Source organism: Durio zibethinus, chromosome 6 (assembly GCF_047325235.1).
Source record: "Durio zibethinus cultivar Kanyao isolate XHJ-2024 chromosome 6, ASM4732523v1, whole genome shotgun sequence".
Classification (NCBI taxonomy): Eukaryota; Viridiplantae; Streptophyta; class Magnoliopsida; order Malvales; family Malvaceae; genus Durio; species Durio zibethinus.
In genome coordinates, this window is record NC_143167.1 from 7,084,249 (window position 1) to 7,099,006 (window position 14,758).

Here is a 14,758-nt window from a genome sequence, read left to right on the forward strand (position 1 = left end):
AAGTCTTAGCTTAAACATATTAATAATTTTAAAATATCATTATTAAATAGATTTATATGTTTTAATTACAGCTGTCTATGAGATAAATTTTTAAAAATTTGTTTTAATTAGATTGAATGTGTAATAACTTGTTTAAATTTGTTCGTGGAATTAAAAATTTTAAACATTCATGTAAATGATAATAATTTATATTGTTATTAACAAATGGTTAGTTCAATCGATTAAGATCATTCTCTTAAACGAAAAAATTTTAAAGTCGCGTATTATCGATAGTCATTTGTTAAGATTATTTCGAATGCATAACTTACCATCACTTATCTTAAATTATCAAGTATAATACCTTTTACCTTGATCTGTGTGATTAAACAATTTATCTGTCTTCAAATTTTTTTACAAAAAAAAAAATTTATGTTGTTAACACAAACTTTATTATTCAATGAATGTGGTAATTTTTTTTATAATCAAATTAATGATTAATAATTAATTATTTTATTTTAAAATATGTTCTAAATAAAAAATATTCATTACCTGTGAATTATCCTAATGAAATGATAAAAAAATTATGACGTTGAATTCTAAATTTAATTGATTTATTTAATTATTTTCAAAAATAACATTTAATTTAATTTTTTTATTATTATGAATTGTGATTTAAAAAAAATGTAGATGCCCTTATCGATACATTGCTCGTTACATGAACAATTGTTGAAACTTTGAAACCTTGAGCAGAAGAATCATGGCTTACGTGCGGGTGCGATCATTACGCCTCATACATGTCAGTAAAGACACGTGGCAAAAAGATCGGCAGGTGCATTATCCTTGCAATATATCTAGCAGCACCTGATATATTTCTCCACTTCACTTTCTTCACTGGCGCTAGCCGCTTCTGACTACTACTACTGCTCCCTCTGCAAATCTTATAAAACGCCATAATTATCCATCAACGAAACAAACCCAAACCATAAAAAAAAAAAGAAATTAATATTAATAAATTACAAGAAGATGATGAGAATGAAATGGTGAAGTAGCGGTGGCGTGCACTCTCCGGTGTGTAAAGAAATGAGGTAGCTTAAAGTGTTTCGATTTTGTTATACAAAGCGGTCAAGCAACACATATTATCAGAAAAAGTAGAAAGGCATCAACCCAAATCCAAAAGCAAAAAAATTGTTCCAAAGAAGAAGCTGAGTTGTGTTTTCCGACTCATTAGCTTAACCACTATTCAAGAAAGTGGGGGTTTTTTTTAATCTTTTAAAGGAAAAAAAAAAGCAGGGAATTTTACGTGTGAGATTGTACTGTTGTGATTTCCGAAATGAGGAGAACAGAGATTCTGCTATTGGTTTGTTGGTTGGTTGCAGCTACGACGTCGTTTGCAGCCACCGTCACGTACGATCACCGAGCGCTTGTCATCGACGGGAAACGCCGGGTTTTGATCTCTGGTTCCATTCATTACCCCCGCAGCACTCCTGACGTAAGCTTCAATTCTTTTTTTTTTCTCTATTCTTAGAACAAGAAGAAGCTCATCTCTGTATATTTATGGTTTATGTTTTATTTTCACAGATGTGGCCGGACCTCATACAAAAATCCAAGGACGGAGGCTTAGATGTGATCGAAACTTACGTTTTCTGGAACTTACACGAACCAGTTAGAAACCAGGTTCGGTTTTTTTCATTTTTAATAGTTCACGGGAGGAAGTGTTGTCCCGTTGCTGTAATAATTAATACCCTTTGTCCAAATGAAAGTCAAAGTAAACCCACTGTTTTCCTATTTTGCTTACTGATATTTACAGTATGATTTCGAAGGAAGAAATGATTTGGTTAAATTCGTAAAGTTAGTTGCAGAAGCTGGTCTTTATGTTCATCTCCGCATCGGTCCATATGCTTGCGCTGAATGGAATTATGGGTAACATTTTATTCCCCCCCCCCCCCTTTTTTTTTCATTTTCGTTTTCGGGTACGCTGAATGTTTTATTTCCTGATATTAAAACCTTAAAAAATTGCAGTGGTTTTCCTCTTTGGTTACATTTTATACCCGGAATCAAGCTTCGAACTGACAATGAACCATTTAAGGTATATGATAATATATTGTTAATTGATCTTTTTTTTTTAATCTCCTTTTTCGTGTTCTTAGAGTTGACTGAAATTTGTTGGAAGAGTTGCTAGCTGAAATGATAGAAAATGGTTGGTTTTTCAGGCAGAAATGCAGCGGTTCACGGCTAAGATTGTGGAAATGATGAAGCAAGAGAATCTGTATGCATCACAAGGGGGACCCATTATTTTGTCACAGGTTACCCTTGTCTGACCTTTGTTCCCCACTTTCTTTAATCAATTCCTGTTGCTTGCTTATTGGTACATCTTGATTAAGCAGTTTTTTTTTTTTTTTTAAATTTGTCGGTGCTATATTTTTAAATGGTTTTAGGCTTATTTTAGAATAACTATTTGTGCTTCCCTGTTTGTCCTTTTGGGGTGTTTATACCAGATTGAAAATGAGTATGGAAATATTGATTCAGCATATGGGGCAGCTGCAAAACCCTATATCAACTGGGCAGCTGGCATGGCTGTTTCCTTGGATACTGGAGTTCCCTGGGTTATGTGCCAGCAATCAGATGCTCCTGATCCCATTGTAAGTTTTTTCTCCCCCTTTTTTTGGGTTTCTTGATTTATGTTTTCACTCACAATTTCCGTAGTTGTTAATCAGTGCACTCAGAATGTGCATTTTTTTGTTTCTTGTTTATTTTGACGATCGGGGCATTGGCTTTCATATGATTTCTTCTTTTATCTTGATATTGACAGATCAACACCTGCAATGGATTCTACTGTGATCAATTCACCCCAAATTCTAACAAGAAACCAAAAATGTGGACTGAGAATTGGACTGGATGGTAGGGTGTCTGACTCATCTATATAATTTACTAATCTGACTTCTACATGCTAACTATTTAGGTTGTCTGGATTAAATGTCTTCATCAAAATGTTGATTGCTTATTGCTCTTATTCAACCTTTTACCAAAGTATTTCTTACGCGTTACTTTCCTAATATATTCAAACGCTAGGTTCCTTTCATTTGGTGGTGCTGTTCCCTACAGACCTGTAGAAGACATTGCATTTGCTGTTGCACGGTTTTACCAAAGAGGTGGAACTTTCCAAAACTATTATATGGTAATGATAATTGGAGTTTAAAATTTCTTCGTGCATTATTTTTGATACTAATGAAATCCAATCCTAGAATCAAGTATACAATCTCATTCCAAACCAAACTTATAAGTCAAATTTGTTTTGGTTGCTTATAAAACAGTACCATGGTGGAACGAACTTTGGCAGGACTTCTGGTGGACCCTTTATTGCTACTAGTTATGACTATGATGCTCCAATTGATGAGTATGGTATGCCTTCAATCAATCTAATCAATTGTTAGTACTCCTAAGCATCTACTTGACCCTATAAGTGCCTGCGACATACTTCAGGTCATCATCTGTATACAACTTGATTCATATTTGTAGTTGTTAGGACGATGCAAAGGTTCTGGAAGCACTTCAATGGTGCTGGTCTTGTGTTAATAAAAGAATGAGATAGGTCATTCCATGATTATTCAGTTTATAATTTACTAAAAAGGAATCTTCCAAGTTTCACTTGTCTTTCAATTCACTGTTTTCTCAGGACATCTTAGACAGCCTAAATGGGGTCACCTAAGAGATGTTCATAAGGCTATAAAGCTTTGCGAAGAAGCATTGATAGCCACTGATCCTACAATTTCCTCTTTGGGTCCTAACTTGGAGGTATTTCTTGTCTTGATTGGCTCTTTTCTTTCACATTTTTAAGAGAACCTTACTTCTTTGCTACAATGTGGGTTATGAATAGAATTGGTGTACTCTTCCTAGGACACTTTTTTGAAGCAAAAAAAATATGCTCAGATCATTATCCTAAGATGATAGTTGAAAATTAATTAATAGAGGTCCCACAGTTTCTTCTGTCAGGTCCTGTTCTGAATAACTAGTACATCAATTTATTTGTATTTTCTTTCAGGCTGCTGTATATAAAACAGGATCAGGACAATGTGCTGCTTTTCTTGCCAATGTAGACACCAAATCTGATGCGACTGTTAATTTCAATGGCAAGTCATACAATTTGCCTGCATGGTCTGTCAGCATCTTACCAGACTGCAAGAATGTAGTTCTGAATACTGCCAAGGTCTGCCTCATTAGCACATTCGTCTCTCACTTAAAGTTCAAGTTAGCTTCCATCAATTATATATTTGTTTAAACGGTTGTAGCTTTAAACTATTATCCTATAGCTTGGTTTGGCTTAGGTTCCTTCACCTAATCAGCTTCTTTGCTGTTCAAGATTTTCCTTCCTTGCATTGCACTAGAGTCTGGTTCTTGTTAACAAGTATCTTTGAAACATTTGAATATATAACTGAATTACGTAAAGCTAATTTTTTCTAGCCTCTTACAAAAGGATGATTGCAGGAAATTCAAATTGTCATTATTTTTGGGGTTATAGAACCTAGCTCTGCCAAATCAGCTGTATGAAGAACCTCCTACACAATCATACAAACAATGTATTCCAGTCCAATGTGCTGATGTTATCATTATTTTCTCTTCAGGACACTAGTGGACTGTACACTGTTTCTGTTTCATCCATCATGGATTACATACATTTACATTTACATTCTGTAACTTGTGCTATATGTTAACTACATAAATTTGTTCTTCTTGTAAGTTTGTTATTTCGAGTAAAATAACCCATTTAGTTTTATTTTCACATGACAGATTAACTCTATGACTGTGATTCCAAGCTACATGCATGAATCTTTGAATACCAATGCCGATTCAAATGAGGCAATTGGGTCAAGCTGGAGTTGGATTAATGAACCTGTTGGTATCTCAAAGGCTGATGCATTTAACAAACTTGGATTGTTAGAGCAAATAAACACTACTGCTGATAAAAGTGACTACTTGTGGTATTCATTAAGGTATCCTGGTGTTTTGTTTTAAAAGTTGTTTCCTGATGGCATAATTGCTACTGGTTCAAGTTTTTTATTTTCACAATGTTTTAACGAATTTTATTGAATGCTTTTGGCAGCACTAATATAAAAGGAGATGAGCCTTTCCTTCAAGACGGATCTCAAACTGTTCTTCATGTGGAATCACTTGGGCATGCCCTTCATGCTTTTATAAATGGGAAACTTGCAGGTACTGGAAATAATATTTGTATTCAAAGTGCAATATCTTAGATTTCCACATATATATATATATATATATATATATTAATCTTCAAGGTTTCTATAATGAAATGGGATGAATGAAAGGATTAGCTTTTTTGAGTAAAGAGGAATAAGAAGCGTTCTTTTATTTCTCCAACAAATTTTTAGCTTGGTTTAGATTATAATTGTTATAATTGATAGATTAGGAAAATGGTGCAGAGTATAACTTTGATCAGTTAGTTCTAGCTTGCTTCTTTAGGTAGGTGTCTCATGCAATGCATATTGCATAGGGCTCTAAAAGAACTTTCCAACTGTTGAATGATGAACATCAATTTGGCATTCAAATTTATGGATAAAATATGAGAATAATGCAATTCCCTTGATAAAATTAACATTCAATTCCTTATAATGTTGCTTATTAGGTCATGCAAGTGAAATGCATCAGAATCCTCAAAAATAATTTCTTGCATCAGGGAGTTGGACCAGGCTTGGGAGCTCAAACATGCTAGTTTAGGATTTTGGGAAGGGTAGCTCCATCATATTCTCTATATCAAAACATGTGACAAATGAAATTGATTAAGGATGCTGATATGACATGACTTTGCTTGTATAGTTACAGTAATAGTGATGTTTTATGGGAAGTTGTAAACCACTGTAGCAATACTGATTTTGTGTCTGCATCTTTTGGAACTTCTACAGGGAGTGGAACTGGTAATAGTGGCAATGCTAAGGTCAAAGTGGATATCCCCATCACAGTCGTACCTGGGAAGAACACAATTGATCTCCTGAGTTTGACTGTAGGACTGCAGGTTCAGCTTTCCTCACTAAGATTTACATGATCATTGACCGAAAAATGGAAATATTTATCTGCAAATTGCAGTGTTGTGGTTTCTACTTTCTATAAAAGTTGAATATGTTTTCTGTTGGATAAACCAATTGTAATAGAAATAATTCAATACATGTATCATCTAATTGGATGCATATGTGTCAGAACTACGGAGCCTTTTTTGACTTATGGGGGGCAGGGGTCACTGGTCCAGTGAAGCTAAATGGTTTAAAGAATGGTAGCAGCATTGATCTCACCTCACAGCAGTGGACATATCAGGTCCGTGTCTCTTTCTTTGTCTATTCTCTCAACTTAAACCATTATCCTAAATACAATTCTGACCAAAGGATAAAATGGTGAATGAGCACTGCATTTCTTTATAACCTACAAACTGAGAGAATGGGTTCTAAGAAATGAATTTGAATCATATCCAGTGCAATGGTGAATGCCATCTATTTCTTTTTCGGCCACATCAAGCACCCATCCATTAATTGTGGTGAGATAGCACTTGATATGGTAGACCGCACTCTGATTGAAGAGGAATGAAAACCCTATGTAAAATTGACTCCCAAATGAAATTTGTGCAACAGCACGCTAACTTTCCTTCTTGTTTCTGCAATCATGAATATAGGTTGGTCTTCAAGGGGAAGATTTAGGTCTACCAAGTGGAAGTTCATCGCAATGGGTCTCATCCACCTTGCCAAAGAATCAACCCCTAATATGGTACAAGGTAATGTTTAACTATTAATTAGTATGGTTTGTGGAATTGCAGAAAAAAAGAGTTAAATATTCGATAAGGTATTATGTCTTCCATTAGTTACTTAAATATAATTTAGTGTTTTTTTTTTGGCATGCATATTTTTTATGTTTGAATCTTCTAGCTTTGGTAATTAACTTAGGTGTTGAAAACTTTCTTAGCACCTGAATTATAAGGTGTCAAACTGTAAAGAATGCAATGATAAATGTTTAGAACCAGATGGGACATAAGAATAGAGCCATTATGAGACAGGAAATAAAAGCTTAGCAGATACTTCTTTGTTTAAGTGAAAGAAAGATGGGGTTTTACTGTTTTGCAGTGAGCAGTATTAAAAAATGTACGAGCTTGATGGTAAGTGCAAAAGATGCACTTTAGTGTGACAATTCCAGTATATAGTATATAAAAAATGTTTTTTTCGGAATTAATATTAGGTTAAATCTTCCTTAGCAAACTTTTTTTTTTCTCTACCTGTCAGAATGTATGTTGTTTCCTTTTAGGACAATTTTTAAGGAGAAGCAATTAATGCCTTAACACATTACCAGAAGAAACAATCAGATAAAGCAATCAGCAAATTTTTTTTTTCTTCCTTTCATATATTATGTTTTCATATAACATGAATTCCATTAACCTAGTTAACCTATGACCTTTCATTATTCATAAAAACATTACTGTGGATCGCACTGTTGAATCAAATCTAAACTAGCAGTGATCAATTTTCTGTATGCAGACAAATTTTGATGCCCCAGCTGGAAATGACCCAATTGCTTTAGACTTCTCTGGGATGGGAAAGGGTCAGGCGTGGGTGAATGGACAGAGCATTGGACGTTATTGGCCTGCCTATGTCTCTTCAAATGGTGGCTGTACTGACTCTTGTAATTATAGAGGGCCTTTTAGTTCAAGCAAATGCCTCAAGAATTGTGGGAAACCATCTCAGCAATTGTGAGTACCAAAGAGTCTTAGTTGGGAAAGCTTGAAAATTACTACTATAAAATTTCTTATCGTGGTGTATCTGTCTCACTTGCAGGTACCATGTACCCCGTTCATGGTTGCAACCAAGTGGCAACATTCTTGTATTGTTTGAAGAAAATGGTGGGGATCCAACACAGCTCGCATTTGCAACCCGACAGATGGGAAGTTTGTGCTCTCATGTATCTGAATCTCACCCGTTACCTGTAGATATGTGGGGTTTGGATTCAAAAGCCGGAAGGAGTTTAAGCATTACTCTATCCCTGGGTTGCCCATCCCCAAATCAGGTTATTTCTTCAATCAAATTTGCAAGCTTTGGAACTCCTCGTGGGACTTGCGGCAGTTTTAGCCATGGCAGGTGTAGCAGTGCTAGGGCACTCTTCATCGTACAGAAGGTACGATCTTGCTTACTCTTTACGTACAACTTTTATGGTTGTAACTAAGCCTTTTGTTTTCTATTCATTTTTATTTTTTGCTTTTCACTCTCTATTCTTTTTTTTTTCCCCAAAAAATGCAAAAAGCAAAAAACAAAAGCATAAACCTAAGAGAACATAAATTATTTTCTTTCCTGACAATTGTCAAATTCTACAGGCTTGTGTTGGCTTAACAAGTTGTAGTATTGGAGTATCAACCAGTACATTTGGTGACCCTTGCAAAGGAGTAATGAAAAGCCTAGCCGTAGAAGTTTCCTGTACATGATTGTTATCAAATGTTTCATTTGGGGTGCAAGCGAAGCATCATCCCCAAGTAGGTCTTTGGTCAAATAAGCTTTTTGACAGCTTATCACAGAAAAATGGATTCTTGCTAGAAAAGGAAAAGGTCTCGTACCAGAACTATATTCTTCCTAGTACAATAAAAATAAACATTTGGCTAGTGTCAAACTCTAATGTCATTTCTGGATAACAGTGTATCTTTGAGGAGAGCACATGCCTTCTTGTCCATGAAAGTATATAATTTCTATCTTATTCTTGAAGTAGTTATCCTGTTATGTATGTTTTCTTTGACAGTAAACCCACTTTGGAATGCGGACTAGGTGAAGATTGATGAACATATTCCTGCACTAACTGTGTCATGTGATGCAAACATAACAGCTGATGTAATTATGGCATTGAAATTAAGTATTTTCTGAACTAATGACCGTAAGCCACACGTGCCTGGAAAAGATTCAGTGGTTTTCTTCATTCTGATCCTAATATTTGGGCTTTATGATCTCTATCCTGAGCGAACAGATTTGATTTTGCAAAACAGACATTTTACTCATTTTTATCAAGACATATGTCTAGAAATTTTCAAAGTGTGTAACTTTGAGTGGTGAGGATTACACCACTTCCTCGAATGACAGAGGTTAAGGCTTTTTTGGTAGGAAGGATAGAAATAGGTGAGGATAGAAAATTTGCTAATATAATGGTTACAATTTATAATCACTTTTCTACTTTGTAGCTTAATTATTAAATTAATAAGTTTTGCATTCTCAATCTTTCCATTTTTTCTATCAAGCAAAGCCTAAGAGAGAATCTTATAGGGAAAATACAAACGCGAACTGGAGATTTAATTACTAGCAATTACTCAACACCTAAAGTTAATTACTAGCAAATATCCCATTAGCTCCTTTCATACTACCTTCCTCATCTTCATTTAGCGTGGTAGCTATGGCTTCAAATGAAAATTTTCTTAATATGGTTGAAGATTTGACTATCACCAAATATGTTATCAACTAGTACATATAAAACTAAATTTTACATCTTTGAAAACGATAAAATTGTTTACATCTGTTTAAAATAATGTTGTCATGGGCAAAGTCTAGCCCTTATTGGTAATTCAATCACAAAGCTGATGATCCGAAGAGACCAATACACACATTTCACTGCCTTGTTAAAACATGTATGTTATTTATTTTAAATCAGTATAATAAGGTAGGCCTTAGATGGAAGCAAAACCGGCTTGCCCTTTGAACCTGCAAGCTTTGCAGAGAGGGGAATAGAGGGATGGTGTTTGGTATTTGTCCTCCCCACCCATCATCGGCATTGGAACACCTCTTTTCACGGGGCTAACATAGTCTGGCCTGTATGTCTTGCCTAAAACTCCTTCCACGAGATGTGTTATATTGGTGAATTTGAACTGAGTCTCCAAATGGGCAAAAGCATCATCCGCTGGCAACTGGTAGTTGTGAACTTTGTTTTCTTGTTCTCCAATCGCTCTAACCTTAACATTTAATTCCACCAGGCCTGCAACTGTCACTTTAACACTATTGGTTTCATCAGTTCTTTCTACTACCACTTCTCTTTCTTCTGAATTACTCCTCCATTCAGCCTCTCCATCAATGGGGATGTTGACTGCTTCACCGTCCCATCTTACTGTAAGAGCATCAAAGCTGTCATCCCATTGAGTCACTCTCTTTGCTGCGAGTACCAGCGTGTGAGTGTCGAACATGACAGCCAGGGCTTGCACCCATGTGTAGTCTCGAGTCCTTCCTTCAGGTCGTGTTCCGATGAAGTGTGCATTGATTTGGAGGTAATCATCTGATACAATGGCAAAATTTCCTCCCTTGGCTCCATGGAAGTAGAACATAACTCCATCACCGCCAACAAACCTTGGATCATAACAGAGAGAGCCATATCCATTACAGTTTGGTTTTCTCCCTGACAAAGTACTTAGATTCATCAGCATATATATGCAATTTCCTAAAATACATTGCTGCAAAACAATTCCTTGAACAGCATACAAGCAGAAAATAGAAGAGTACTTAAGAGACTTACATTTGCAAGTGACTTCACACTTGCTACTGCAATCAATGAAGCATCCTTTGTTCTTCCTGTTCTTCCGGGGCTTCCTCTGAGGGCATTGAGCTGGACATGTGAGTATCTTCCCATTACAAGCCCCTCTTGCTTGGCAAAAAACTCTTTCCTGTCCTGTCGTGCTCGGTTCCAAAACATCATAATGTGTTGAAGCCGCATCATAGGGTGCCTTCTTGCTGTTGCCTTCGCTCTGACCTTGAGCATAGCTAGCTTCCATGGAAATGAATACTAGGGCAAGGGCCACCAAAAGGAAAGAGTATCTTCTATCCATGCCTATATGTCTAAAATGCAAGCGTTACTGTTTATCAGTATGTTTTTCTTCTCTTTCTACTGATCTTCAATTGTTGCAGTTTGGAAAAGATCAGATGCCGAGACATGGTGTCAGTAAAACCTATATAAAGGCCAGTCGGGCAGGCAGCTTGCCTATAAATTAGGCTGAGGCCATGTGAAATTTCTTCTCACTACAAACAAGCAGTTGAGAAACAGCTCTTCTATAATTGTTATATCAGTAATGAGTCTTCTTGATCTGTCCATTTGACAATATGAAATTGGGAGGACTACATTAATTAGCAATATTGTTATGGTTAAGAAACTTAGGCATAGGCCTTGCTTGAGATTGGAAATTTTGAAACAGCCTTGTGAAATGTGAATAACAATTTTGATGCTTCAAGTTCAAGCACTAATATGCTGCTTAGCCAGCTGAGCAAGATTTAAGACCAAATCGAAGGACTCAACTAAGTCACTCTAAATATTTTTGTTCCTAACAAACATATATATAATGCACACATTTTGGGGTGTAACAATCCTCTATTGCTAATAAACAGTCTATTATACATTTTGATGTTTGAAATGGTTCTTGTGAAAACAAAGAGAAACCTGTTATCTATTAACGAAAAAGTTGTTTTCTCCTTTTTCAAGTGAGTCATGGTATTATTAGGTCATTGTAATTTATATATTTGTAATGTGGTTCTAATGGCATTGCCAGCTGATAACTTTATATAGACATATATGAAGTAGTATAAGAATTAATTGTTATATTATGTATTTAGGATAGTGCTTGAATAAGTGAGCTGCTTTTGAAGAAACCTGTTCAGCATGGTTATACAAAAATGCAAGTGGATCATATGTTTGTATGAATCCTTTCATAAATGCAAGCCACAGACTGAAGGGAAACACAGTTCGGACAATTGTCATTGAAGTATAAACTCCGCTACTCGCTTAAATTCTTATCACGTTTTGTCATGTGATTAAAGCTTCAAATTATGGTGCCTTAATTTATTGGATCCCATGGTTTCCAAAGTTAAAAAAAATGACTGTTCGAGGTCAAACAACTCTAGATTTCTGGTTTCTGCACAGCCCTACACGGCCGGGCACACCCTGATAATATTGTTATATGAATACTTGAATAGTCTTTTCTTTGGGAGTTGAGAAAAAGGCTTATTAATTATTACAAGTTGCATTAATCAAGTTGAGAAAAGTTCAAGTCAAATCCTTTAGATAACAACAAGTTCACCTTTCACCTGCTGAAAATGTGGCTTGTTGTGAGAGAATGTCATAGCAAGTGGGCCATTTCGTTTCAATCTTCAACATCATCATGCAAAATGCTTAGAATGGATTAAGCAGCAGCATCCTCACTCCGCTATTTTCTCCTGCATGTATACCAGTTTAAACTTTTGATGTTAGCATTTCTTGGTGTTGTGGTTTCTGAAATCTATAGTGGTTTATTAGATTGCGGAGGGTAAACTCTGTCGGTACGGTCAATGGCTGGAATTGTCGTTTAAGGAACAATTTTCTTTTCTGATAATCAAGATTGGTTAGTACGCTGCCTTCCTAAATTAGCTGTCAAGTTGCTTCTGAAACCTTAAGGGCTTAGAGGCCATATAAAGCCAGAAACTTTCATTCATTGTTCTTACTTTTTTTTTCCTTGAATAAACATATTAAGTAGTAGAAAAGTATATAATGGGCAACTCTCATATGCCCCTTATTTGTTTAAAATAACAAAAATATGGAAGGTAAGAACAAGCAAAACAAGATGATTGACATATACATTTAGTTATGGTGCCTTGGTTCATTTGCACAGAACAATTTATTTCATCTCTTGATTATTATCAGCATGGAGAGAAACTCTTCAGATGCTGGCAACTCCAGATGGTCCCTGAAACCTGCAAGCCTTGCAGAGAGGTGAAAAAGAGGGATGGGGTTTGGTATTTGTCTTCCCCACCCATCATTGGCATAGGCACCCCTCTCTTGACAGGGCTAACATAATCCGGCCGGTAAGTCTTTCCCAACACTCCTTCAACAAGATCACTCGGGTTGGTGAATTTGAACTGTGTTTCCAAGTGAGCAAAGGCATCATCATCTGGTAACTGATAGTTGTGAACCTGGTTTTCTTCTTTACCACTTGGTCTCACCCTTATGTCTATCTTCTCCAGTCCAGATACCTTGACTTGAACACTGTTTTTGTCATCAGTTCTTTCTATAAGTACTTCCCTTTCTTCACCTCTAGTCCTCCATTCAGCCTCTTCATCATAAGGGATGTTAACCGCCTCGCTGTCCCATCTTACACTGAAAGCATCAACGTTGTCATCCCAATGAGAAACTCTGTTAGCAGCAATGACAAGAGTGGGAGTATCAAACATGACAGCCAAGGCTTGCGCCCATGTGAAGTCACTAGTCCTTCCTTGTGGTCTAGTGCCAATAAAATGAGCATTGATCTGTAGCTTATCATCCGAGACAATGGCAAAGTTTCCATCCTTTGCTCCATGGAAGTAGAACATAACTCCATCACCACCAACGAAACGAGGGTCATAGCAGAGAGAGCCATAGCCGTCACACTTTGGTTTCCTCCCTTACAACATTAAAGAACATTTTAAAATCAGCCAAAGAACACTTTCATTTTCCTTTGCAAAGTAAGCTAGAAAGTAAATACTAAATATAATTGAATTTAAGTTTAACTTAATTAGTTTATGCAATCCTTTTAAAAGGTGACATACGGTAAATTTGAATTCAAATTCCAACAATCCTTTTCTCTATTCCAAGTTACGGTTTGTTTTATCAAAAAATACAAAAAATACTAAATATAGCTCCAACAACCTCTAAAACCATATTGACAATTAAGCAATTACTTCCTATATAAATAAAATATATAAAATTAAGAAGAGAAGAAATAGATGCATGGTTAATGGTTAAGTATATGCTTACACTCGCAAGTGGCTTCACCCTTGCTGCCGCAATTAATATGGCATCCCTTCTGCTTCTTATTCTTGGTAGGTTTCTTCTGTGGGCATTGAGATGGACAAACAAGGGTCTTCTGGTAAGAAGCGCCTTTTCCTTTGCAGTTCTTGCCCGCTCTCTGATGGTGACAAGTTGTCATAATCCACTTCATCGTTGCTACCATTGCCCTTATTTTTTCTATTATCCTCGCCATTATTTTTTCCATTGCCATTGCCATTGTTTCCATCCCCCTTGTTACCCTTATCATCACCATGCACCATGGCAGCTTCTGTGCATAGTAATATAACAAAGAGAACCACCAAAATGTATGACTTCATCTTACCTATTTGCAGGTCTTGAGTCCTAAAAAACAGTAAATTAATGTTTCTTAATTTCTCCTCGTTTGGATTTTTAAGAGGTACCGACCAGTAGAAGAAAGATGAGGAAATTGATGTACAAAATGAACCTTTATAAAGGGTTTGTCCGCAGGAACTAGGCCTAAACATTTTGTGATTCCTTGCTTCTTCCCTAGGAGAAATTGCAAACGACAAGCATTTCAATAGGACTATAAGTTATTTGGGGTTTGACCAAATAGCTGTAAAAGTTTTTCTTCAAACCAAGCCTATGGTGTCTCACTTTTCTTCAGTTCATTGAAAAGTAGATTTAGTTAAAAAATTTAGTAAATGTTCAATTAATCAGTTATAAATGATAAAGTTTTGCTTTAGGTGTTAGAAAAGTGCTCCTCTTTTGTTTACATTTGCTTTAACAAATCATGACCCAAAATTTCAAATTCAACAATTTATTGATAAAACATTAAACTTTTAATTTTAAATATCAAAATCAAATTTGACAATCTTAAATATTAATAAAATCATTTTCAAAAGCCGTTAACATCTAATTTGCAGAGGGAACATACATAAAATATTATATGTGAGGAATTTCATTATTGGTTTTAATTTCTACACAAATTTCATCATTTATTTCTTGAAATTAATCTAGCATA

General features: G+C 35.7%; 2 protein-coding genes and 1 pseudogene across 2 annotated transcripts; 1 reads left to right on the forward strand and 2 right to left on the reverse strand.

Moving 5' to 3' along the window:
* Window positions 1–950: 950 nt before the first annotated feature.
* Window positions 951–8,720, forward strand: BGAL8 (beta-galactosidase 8). The gene is made up of 19 exons (XM_022876977.2): window positions 951–1,468; window positions 1,558–1,653; window positions 1,787–1,899; window positions 1,999–2,065; window positions 2,190–2,282; window positions 2,475–2,618; window positions 2,789–2,877; window positions 3,049–3,154; window positions 3,291–3,378; window positions 3,653–3,771; window positions 4,019–4,183; window positions 4,765–4,967; window positions 5,078–5,187; window positions 5,898–6,007; window positions 6,190–6,303; window positions 6,656–6,754; window positions 7,509–7,720; window positions 7,806–8,142; window positions 8,339–8,720. The coding sequence occupies exons 1-19, from the start codon at window positions 1,310–1,312 to the stop codon at window positions 8,444–8,446; spliced, it is 2,532 nt and encodes an 843-aa protein (XP_022732712.2). The 5' UTR covers window positions 951–1,309; the 3' UTR covers window positions 8,447–8,720.
* A 947-nt stretch (window positions 8,721–9,667) lies between these two features.
* Window positions 9,668–10,813, reverse strand: LOC111286781 (uncharacterized). Its single transcript, XM_022876980.2, has 2 exons — window positions 10,504–10,813; window positions 9,668–10,386 (listed from the first exon to the last, which is right to left on the reverse strand). The coding sequence occupies exons 1-2, from the start codon at window positions 10,811–10,813 to the stop codon at window positions 9,668–9,670; spliced, it is 1,029 nt and encodes a 342-aa protein (XP_022732715.2).
* Window positions 10,814–11,947: 1,134 nt separating this feature from the next.
* LOC111284278 (uncharacterized) lies at window positions 11,948–14,182 on the reverse strand (annotated as a pseudogene).
* Between the last annotated feature and the right edge of the window lie 576 nt (window positions 14,183–14,758).

Excerpts from the sequence above, each read along its gene's own strand:
- BGAL8 (XM_022876977.2), top strand. The coding sequence starts at position 1,310 with ATGAGGAGAACAGAGATTCTGCTATTGGTTTGTTGGTTGGTTGCAGCT. Across the intron at positions 3,379-3,652 it reads TGCTCCAATTGATGAGTATG|GACATCTTAGACAGCCTAAA; the intron begins GTATGCCTTCAA and ends CTGTTTTCTCAG. Across the intron at positions 8,143-8,338 it reads CACTCTTCATCGTACAGAAG|GCTTGTGTTGGCTTAACAAG; the intron begins GTACGATCTTGC and ends CAAATTCTACAG.
- LOC111286781 (XM_022876980.2), bottom strand. The coding sequence starts at position 10,813 with ATGGATAGAAGATACTCTTTCCTTTTGGTGGCCCTTGCCCTAGTATTC. Across the intron at positions 10,387-10,503 it reads GTGTGAAGTCACTTGCAAAT|GGAGAAAACCAAACTGTAAT; the intron begins GTAAGTCTCTTA and ends GTACTTTGTCAG.